At 45.5% G+C, this 10,379-nt stretch overlaps 2 protein-coding genes across 2 annotated transcripts; both read right to left on the reverse strand.

Annotated features, from left to right (window-relative positions):
- Positions 1-5,147: 5,147 nt before the first annotated feature.
- On the reverse strand, positions 5,148-6,968 carry LOC130673835 (uncharacterized). The gene has a single exon (XM_057479046.1). It carries the CDS (start codon positions 6,966-6,968, stop codon positions 5,148-5,150), a length of 1,821 nt encoding a protein of 606 aa, XP_057335029.1.
- Positions 6,969-7,434: 466 nt separating this feature from the next.
- Positions 7,435-8,382, reverse strand: LOC130673836 (uncharacterized). The gene has a single exon (XM_057479047.1). The coding sequence runs from the start codon at positions 8,380-8,382 to the stop codon at positions 7,435-7,437; it is 948 nt and encodes a 315-aa protein (XP_057335030.1).
- Between the last annotated feature and the right edge of the window lie 1,997 nt (positions 8,383-10,379).

Genomic DNA, 10,379 nt, shown 5'->3' on the forward strand with positions numbered 1-10,379 from the left:
GTGTAGTTTTGTTACTGGGAGTGAGTAACTCGCCAGGTAAACGAATTGGCTCGCCGTATACTAATTCAGCCGGTGTCGTCTGTATGTCGTCTTTCCAAGCAGCGCGTAAGCCGAGCAAAACGGCTGGTAATGCGTCATACCATGACTCTTGATGACACAAGAGTGCTGACTTTAATTGACGATGTAAACGTTCGACTAGACCGTTAGCTTGCGGATGATACGGCGTAGTATGTAGGTGTTTTATTCCGTACATTTTCATCAACGATTGGAATAACGACGATTCGAATTGTGGACCTTGGTCCGAAGTTATGCGTTTCGGTACTCCGTGGCGTGAAATCCAGTGCAGCGATAGTGCATGTGCTATCGCCTCTGCGGTTCCATTGGATAACGGGACAGCCTCAGGAAATCTCGTGAATCGGTCGATGATCGTTAAGCACTGATTGAAGCCTCTTGATGTTTTTAAAGACACTAGATCGATGTGTATGTGCTCGAATCGTTCAGTTGGAGGTTCAAAACTGGCGATCGGCGATGACACGTGTCTCTGAATTTTATTCTTCTGGCAATCGATGCAAGATTTCGCCCATTCACGGCAATCTTTATTAATCGACGGCCAGACGTATCGTTTGGAGACAAGTTTAAGTGATCCTTTAATTCCGGGATGAGCTAGCGAGTGCAGTGAATTAAACACCTTCTTTCTCAGCGGCTCTGGAACATATGGACGCACTGTACCTGACGCAGTGTCACAATACAGTGCAGGTCCATTATCGAGTTGTATCGTTTTTAAATTTAAAGCAGTTGTTTGACGTAACAACTGCTGGAGTTCATTGTCGGTTTGTTGAGCGTCGGCAAGTTCTTGCGATGTTATAGCAATAGATGCTGCTTCGACGCGTGACAATGTGTCAGCGACAATATTGTCGGTACCCGACACATGTCGAATATCGGTGGTAAATTGACCGATAAAATCGAGTCGACGAAATTGCCAAGGCGATGCTCTTTCGGTGCGCTGTTTGTAAGCGTGCTGAAGCGGCTTGTGATCGGTGTAGATTGTAACATGCCGGCCTTCGAAAATATGCCGAAAGTATTTTACAGCCTCGTAGATGGCGTTCAACTCGCGGTCGTATGTCGACAATTTTTGAATCGACGGAGACACTTTTCGACTGAAAAATGCCAGTGGTTGCCAGTTGTTATCCACTTTTTGCTGTAGGACGGCTCCAATACCGATTTCGGATGCATCGGTGAATATTGCCCAGTCAGCATCGATTTTAGGGTGTACCAACAGAGTAGCATCCGCGAGGGCTCGTTTAGCTGACTTGAAAGACTCTTGAAGTTCAGATGTCCAGTTGACTGGATGAGAGCCTTTGACTTTGGGTCCTTCCAAAATTCTATTTAACGGTGCGAGAATTTCTGCAGCGTTCTTGATGAACTTTCTGTAGAAATTCACTGTGCCGAGAAATCGACGAAGAGCTTTTACGGTGGTAGGAGGCTCAAAATTGGCAATAGCCTCTACTTTCTCCGGTAACGGCTTGGTTCCATCTTTGATGATGAGATGGCCGAGAAATTTTACTTCCGGTAGACCAAACTGGCATTTTGGTACGTTAATTACCAGTCCGTATTCACGGAGACGCTCGAATAATGTTTTTAGGTGCTCCATGTGCTGCTTTTCGTCGTTGGATGCGATTAAAATATCGTCAACATAAGGAAAAACGAATTCAAGGTCACGAGTGACCTCGTCAATGAATCGTTGAAACGTTTGAGCTGCGTTTTTAAGCCCAAACGTCATAAATTTGAACTCGAATAACCCGAACGGTGTGATGATTGCCGTTTTCGGCACGTCCTCCGGGGCGACGGGTATTTGCAAAAATGCCTTTGCAAAATCGACGACTGAAAATATACTTTTACCGTGCAAAAGTGCGGCAAAGTCGTCAAGATAACGTAACGAGTATTTATCGATTAAGGTTCGATCGTTGAGTGGACGGTAATCACCGCAAGGCCTCCATTCTCCGGACTTCTTCTGCGCTAAGTGAAGTGGTGAAGCCCAGGCGCTGTTGGATGGTCTGCAAATACCTTCCTCGATCATTTTACGGAACTCTGCTTGTGCGATTTTCAACTTATCTGGAGCCAGACGTCTTGCTTTGCACGAAACTGGCGGGCCAGGTGACGTTCGTATATGATGAACGGTTGAATGTTTTTTAGTTTGACGCTGAGTAGCGTCAGGTCGTGTAATATCGGAAAATTCTCTTAATAATTCCATATATGCAGAATTGCCATCGACTGCTTTAATATTTGTTTCTGCCGATGTCGTGTGAGAATTTCCGGGTGTCAATAAACCAGTGACGCCATCACGAAGGCATTTTCGCTTTAGGTCGACTAGTAAGTCGTAATGACTTAGGAAGTCTGCACCTATAATCGGTTTAGTGACGTCAGCAATGATAAAATTCCATGAGAAGTCACGGCGAAGTCCAAGGTTCAATGTTATAGCTTTTAGACCATAGGTTTGAATTATCGAGCCGTTTGCCGCATACAATTGATAACCTATTGGTGTACTGATTGATTTCAGCCAGCCACGCGGAAAGACGGACAAATCGGAGCCGGAATCGACAAGATATTCCGTTCCTGTAGTTCGGTCTCGGATAAACAGGCGGCGAGAAATCGATTGAGAATCATTAGCCGCCTCTACTGATTCTCGTTTAAGTTTCCCTGCCATTTGCAGCCGGGAATGCACGATCGGGCATTTTTACCGTGCTTGAAATGATACCAGCAATAGTCGAATTTTTTAACTCTCCGAGGACGACGGTGTTGGTATGCTCTGGATCGTGTATTTGGGAGTTGCTCCTGAGCAAGCATTTCACTATACTCGGCAGTCAACAGTGCAAGTTGCTTACGCAAAGCAGCGATTTCGTCTGCGGCGGATGCGTACATTTTGAAATATAAAATATAAAAATAATATTTCAAATAATAATGTCACCTGCACGTAAAATTATATTATTTTAATTTTACTACGTATCCAGCGATGACTCGTCACTCAGGAATGTTCGGCTGACTCTCTGGCTTAATCCTCGAAACTATTTCCGATGACGTAGCTACCGAAAAATTTAATGCGACACTGCACAAAATAGGCAATTTTATTTTCAGCGCGCAAAAACTTTTATCACTATTCGATTCGCACTAAAGGTCCCTCGAATCAACACTGATGCGGCATAACGTCCATAAGATGCCCCGCAATGCACCAGCGGTGATAAAATATGAAAAACTGCACAATCATAAAAAATTCACTGCACTAATTAATAAATAAATTCACACAAAAATTACTGTGAATGAAAAATCACGGTATCGCCGGTTAATCGGCAACGCGACAAAATATTCGCGGGAAAAAGACACGAGAACTCGCGAAATTTTTATACTGTGTAATACACGTGTTCGACGCTTCCCTTAAAAAGAGATCACGTCGGGGTCACCAATTTAGTGGTTTCGGTGATAATATAAATTATTAAAACCAACTAATTAATTTAAACAAATGTTTTATTTAAATAAACGGAAAATAACACAGTGATTGTAAGTATACAGTAAAGTAAGAAGCCTGGATGCGTGTGTACAATCCCACGGTCTATTACTAATTGTCCCCACCAATGTGGTAGAGATGGATAAAATGAAATAATCGATGTTCGACGGAAACTGTCGAATTTTATCGATCGCGTTACCTAGTAGCAACGCTACATATATATATATATATATATATATAGCCGGCAGGTTATTTTGACACGTGGTCAACACAAAAATGGTCACAGATTTTATTAATTAAGTTAAGAGTAAGAATGACAAATATAGATGAATAATAATACCTGATGATTTTGCGAGTAGTAATCAAATTAATGTAATTAACGAAGCACGATAATTAGCACGATGTAATTGGAAATTATGATAAACTTGTAGCACGTGGTGGTCTATCACAAGTGATGTAGAATAATGCGAGTTGCCGCGTAGCTGGCTATTGAGTTGAAATTCCGAGTATTAGAGGGCGCGTCGATAGCAGCACCTCTGATATAGTAGAGCGTCAAATTATCAAGTGTTCTGGCGCGAACATTTGAAATTTACGCAACATTCCGCCCGCCATCAGGAACAGAGTTGCTGATTATGATCTTGAGCACCTGATGATTGATGAGTAGACCACCATTAAGTTAGGCATCTGGTTCTGGAGCAAGTGGTAAGAGTGCAAACTTGGCAATTGGACGAGTGAGAGTACCAATGGCTGTTTGAATGGTTACCACTCGAGTGAGGTTGTCCTTCCCTGGATGGAGCGCAGTCACTTTCGCGAGTGGCCATCGAGTTGGTGGAGTTCGTTCATCAGTGAGAAGGACTAGTGAGCCGAGTTTGATGTCATTGCGAGCATGATGCCACTTGGTTTGAGCCAGATGACGTTGAATATAGCTGGTGGACCAGTGATTCCAAAAATGCTGGACACGTTGCTGATTGAACTGCCAGCGAGAGAGTCTTGATACTTCTGTATCCATGAGTGAAGGTTCAGGGATCGCAACGATTGGTCTCCCAATGAGAAAATGACCTGGAGTGAGCGATGAAGGATCCTAAGGATCGTCGGATAGAGCCTCCAATGGTCTCGAGTTCAAAATCCCCTCCACTTGCGTTAAAAGAGTCGTAAGTTCTTCAAACGTGAAGGCTGATTCTCCGAGTGTGCGAGTCAGGTGGTGTTTCACCGATTTCACTGCGGCTTCCCATTTACCACCCATATGGGGAGCAGCAGGGGGATTGAAGTGCCATGTGATTTGATGCACAGTGGCCCAATCGAGTAGAGCATGAGATTCTTGAGTGCCTTGAGTGAAAGGCCGCTTGAGTTCAGAGTATGCGCCTTGGAATGTTGTTCCACAGTCGCTGTAGAGCGCTGTACATACCCCTCGACGGTGAATAAACCGTCGGAGAGCTGCTATGAATCCTGATGATGAGTAGTCGCTGACAAGGTCGACGTGAACTGCTGATGTGGTCAGACAGACAAACACACAGATCCAGCCCTTGTATATCCTGGATCCTCGACCTTTCCATGATTTGATTGATACTGGACCAGCGTAATCGACTCCAGTGTGAGAAAATGGTGGCGCTGGAGTGACACGTTGAGTCGGGAGTTGTCCCATTAATTGCTAAGCCCGAACACCTCGATGACGAGCACAGACGAGACATTTGAGTATGTGTGAACGTACTGGTTGACGTCCACCAATGATCCAGTATCGGAGTCGAGTATGAGCGAGTGTGAGTTGAGTACCACCATGCATGGTACGCTGATGGGCATCAGAGATGACGAGTCGAGTTAGAGCAGCATCACGAGGTAGAATTGCAGGATGCTTCTGTTGATCTGAGTTTGGAGCATTTTCCAATCTCCCCTCTACTCGGATGATGCCATCGGTGTCTTGATAAGCCACCAACCGAGCAAATGGGTGATCCTTTGGCCATGATGCCTGTTTTGCGAGTAATTGGAGTTCAGAGTAGAAATGAATACGTTGAGTTTCCTTGATGCAGAACTGGAGTGCGCGGTTGATTTCAGTTGATGTGAGTGGACGAGCGAGAGTCGAGTGTGGTATGCGTTTGATTATATCGCGTACCCTCCCACAAATTGCTGTAACTCTGAGCATACGCAATAGTGGGATTGGACGTTCCATAAGTGTCCAAGACGAGTTGAGTGGTTGAGCCGAAACATAGAGTGATTTAACTGGACGTTCTTCCAGGTGAGTATCTGCATCTTTATGAATGGGACTGGTTGGCCAGGACGGCGAGTCTTCGAGCAACCATGATGGGCCAGACCACCATAGTTGATGAGTTTTAAGCTGACTGGTTGTCAAGACTCGAGTTGCACAATCTGCTGGATTGTCAGTGCCGGGAACAAACTTCCAGTGGCCATCTGGAATGAGTTCTTGAATGAATGACACCCTATTCCTGACAAAGTCTTTCCAGCGAGACGGGTGCAAGTGTATCCACGTGAGCGTGATTGATGAATCGGTCCAAAGATATGTTGGCACATGCGAGTAGTTGAGTGTAGTCTGGCAGTGCTTGACGAGTTTTGCCAACATGTGAGCCGCGGTGAGTTCCAAGCGTGGAATCATTAGGGGTTTCAACGGTGCCACCTTGGTTTTAGAGAAAAGCAGCGTAACCTTTGCCCTCTGAGTTCGAGTTGTCGGTAGGACCTTGATAAATACTGCCGCAGCCATCGCCAATTGCGAGGCATCGGAGAATCCATGGATTTCTAGAGCCGAGTTCGTGGACGAGTGGATCCATCTGGGAATCTTGATGATATGAATCATGTCGAGTTGAGTTTCGAATGAAGTCCATTTCTGACGTAGTTCTGCAGATAATGGAGTGTCCCAGCCGAGTTTGACAAGCCAAAGTTCCTGCATGAACATTTTGGCTTGAATTATGAGTGGTGATAGGAATCCCAGTGGATCAAAGATCTGAGCAATCTCTGATAGAATTGCACGCTTTGTGCATGGTTGAGTTGAGCATGGTGGCGAGTGTTTGAAAGAGAATTGATCCTTGCTTGAAGACCAGTACATCCCAAGAATTTTGGTGCTGACTTCTGGATCCTCTATTTTGTATTTTGTAATCGCTTCCGCACGATTGAGCTGAAGTAGTTTGCGATGATTGCTTGCCCATTTGGCGAGTGGGAATCCGCCCGCCTTGCACAAACCCTCGATATCATCTGCAACTGCTTGCAATGACTCGAGATCATCTGCGCCTCCGGAAATGTCGTCGACATACCGACCTTTAGTGAGTGGATCGATTGCGAGTGGGAATCTATGTCCTTCATCTTCGACCAATTGGAGCAGGGCTCGAACAGCAAGAAATGGAGCTGATTTCGTCCCATAAGTAACTGTAGTAAGTTTGAAGGGGATGATGTTTCCTTCCTTATCAAACCAGAGTTTTTGTTGCAGACCTTGGTCCTTTTCGTGAACCAAAATCTGTCGATACATTTTGGTTACATCTGTGATAAAGATGAACCGGTCCCAGACAGCATTAAAGTCAGAATGACTGCTTTACGACGTATTTTTGAAGGAGTCTTCAAGAAGTCTTATAATGACTTCTTAAAGGTGTCATTTTTAAGAACTCTAAATTAAGAGTTCTTGAAGACTTCATAAATAAGACGTCAGTTTTGTGACGTCTAAATGTATTCTTTTTTTTACTTTTTTGAAGTCAAAATGAAGTCAAAATTAGGAACTCCTTAAGACGTCATGGTAAGTTCATTCTGAAGTCTTATTTGCGGAGTCAGAAAAAAGAACTCTTTGAGAACTCTTTGAGAACTTTTAAAGATGTCTTACTGAGTTCGCTAGGTGGCGCATTTGACATCTTGAGAACTTCTTAAAGACTTCTTTAACGTGTTTTTAAGACGTCAAAATCATAAATAGGAACTCATTCAGAACTCATCAAGACGTCATTTTGCTATCTGGGGTGTTGTCGCGAGCTGATGAGTACGTCGAAGATGTTAACGAGTAATTTTGGCCCGGTATGCATGATGTCGTTGAGTGAGAGTCCTGAACTGGTTGGTTTTGAGCCGTTGAAGACCACACGGATCTTGAAGTTGTTGTTGTCTTCCTTCAGTACCCCATGGTGGGGTAGGAAGTATTGAATTGATGATGTAGATGATGCCGCAGGCACCATGTGCTTGAGTTCGAGATACTCGGCCATGAAGTTCATGTAGAGTGTTTTGAGCCGAGCATCATGATCAAGCCATCGCATGAGATGTTGTAAGCAGCGACGAGCTGCTGTGTATGAGTTCCCCAGTTGTTGCGGGTCTGATATCAATGGCAGTCTGACAATGTATCTGCCAGAGCTGTCTCGAGTGTGAGTGTCCCGGAAGTGAGCTTCACAAGCCTCTTCTTCGGGAGTTAATGAGCGTAGTTGAGTTGGACTGACCTCTTCTTGGAGCCAGAATCGAGTGAGTAAGTCTTGAAGATCTTGATCATGATGATTGGAGACAGCATGATGAATTCTCAGTGGTTTGTTGAGCCGAGCTTGGACTGGACCAATGAGAATCCAGCCAAAAATTGTATTTTGGGCGAGTAATCCAGGAGATTTGCATTTGATGATCTCGCCAGTGATGACCTGGCCGTAGTAATCAGCTCCAAGGATGACATCCATTGGGCCTGGAGTCCCAAAGTCTGGATCTGCGAGTGTGAGGTGCGAGTACTGTGCCAAGTCAGTATTTAGGACTTGGTTTGATGGCAGTAGAGCAGTTAAACCACTGAGGATGTGAGCCTTTACTGTGAGTGATTGATCCGAGTAGTATGAGCGCAGAGTGAGAGTTGCACATCCCCTGGTAGGGCCAGCTTTAGCTGCACCTATCCCTAGGATGGTAAGGTGTGATCGAGCACGAGAAATATTGAGCATTCTTACCAATGAATCTGAAACAAAAGATATCTCAGAACCGGTATCTAAGAGAATGCGTATTGGATGAGTACTTAACTTGGTCACTACGTAGACTTGACAAGTCGCTAGTAACGTAGCGTAATGATGAGTTTGAGTACAACCAGTTGTTGAGTTCTGAGTGGGCGAGTGATGAGTACGAGTGCTGCGATCATGAGTATTTTGAGCTTGAGTGTGGGCAAGAGTGTTGTTTGAGTGCGGTGAGCTTGTAGTAGGCGAGTGCGAGTGAGTGTCGAGTGCTTGAGTGTCGTGCGGAAGCGCAAATCCTTATTGAGTTTGAGCAGGAGCACTTCGAGCTGGAGTTGCAGGAATTCCTGGGTGAATCATAGAGTGGTGCTGTTCCTTACACACCCTGCAAGTAAATTGCGAGTTGCAAGACTCGACTCGGTGGTGTCCAAGACAGTTCGGGCATAATCTGGCTTGGATCACCAGCTGAGTTCGTTGTTGTGGAGTCATCTTGCCAAACTGGTCACATTTGACCAGGTAGTGGTCACCTTGGCACAGGTCGCACGGATACTGTGCTTTAGCCACCACTTTGGGTTGAGCGCTTGCTGGTGTTGATGTTCCAGCCGATTTTGGAGCCGAGGATGTTGCCATATGAGCATAGGAGGTCTTATGGCCTTTGGAGCTTGAGTGCGAGTTCGAGTGACTGGATTTCTTTTGGTCAACAGCCTTTGAGATACTTTCCTCGTACCTTTCTTGAGCACGAGCACGATCCGTGAGGAACTGACGCAGCTGTTTGAGTTTTGGGAACTCTACTGAAGCCCCCAGAGACAGTTCCCACTGTTCGCGAGTCGAGCGGTCGAGCTTTGAAATGATTATGTGAGTGAGAAGGTAGCAGTCTCCTTCCTGGAGATTGACCTTCTGAGCGAGGAGTGCATTGATCGCCTCGTGGGTCTGATCAATCAGCGAGTAGAGTTGTTTTGACGAGCGCGAGGTGAGTGCTGGAAGGTTGACCAGCTTGTCGAGCTGAGCACCGATGAGTAAGCGAGGTACATCATACCGTTTACAAATGGCACCCCAGGCGAGTGAGAAGCTCTCGTTACACATGGGTGTGTTGGCGATTGCTTGAGCTGCCTGTCCTGTCAGGTACGTCTTCAAGTAATGGAGACGTTCGACGTCCTCCAGGCCAGTGCGGTTGATCACTACGGACTTGAACATGTCTCTGAACTCTGGCCACTTGGCATACTCACCAGAGAATGGAGTGATGTTGAGTGGAGCGAGATTGACGCTGCTGTGTGAGCGTTGAGTCGAGTTCTGAATTTGAGTTGGTTGAGCTGGAGTGTCGAGTTCGTGGATGAGTGTTGATAGGCGAGTGCGAGCTCCCAGGTAAGACCGGTATGTTACATCAAAGATGCCATCCTTGATGTACGAGTGTTGGAGGAATTCCTCCGTTGCGTTGGCTCCCAGGTAGTCGTGGACAACGGAGAATTCCTGCCACTCCTGGGTGAGTACGTCGACTCGAGCTTTGAGTGATGCTATACCTGCCGCAGCGGTGAGTGCTGAAGCACGAGTTTCAATGTCGGAGATCAGCCTCAATCTGGACAGTTGACTGCTGATCCTGAGCTCGAGTTCGCCTTGCGAGTCTCCATATCAGTGAAGACGGAGTCGCTGGGATTACCAGGTGGATTTGGTAATATCCCAGTTGGAGTGGTCAAGTGCTCATCACTTCCGGTGATGACGACGGTTGGAGTGAGTGGGAGATTGGGAGTTTCCTCCTTGGAGACTCCTTCTCCTGTCGAGCTCTTATCATCAGCCATTGAATCTGATGAATTGATTGTAAATTAGAATTTATAATAGTTTGAGAACACGAGTTTTGTCTGTGATCACTTTTACGCGGTTTTCACCATCCAATCCGGCTCGAAGGACCATAATGTAAAATATTAACTTAAAACTACATTAAATATTTAGTTTGCTGGATCGGGATGGTGAAAGAAATAAAAATTCACTTTTCAATGTGT

This window comes from Microplitis mediator, chromosome 8, assembly GCF_029852145.1.
Source record: "Microplitis mediator isolate UGA2020A chromosome 8, iyMicMedi2.1, whole genome shotgun sequence".
Classification (NCBI taxonomy): domain Eukaryota; kingdom Metazoa; phylum Arthropoda; class Insecta; order Hymenoptera; family Braconidae; genus Microplitis; species Microplitis mediator.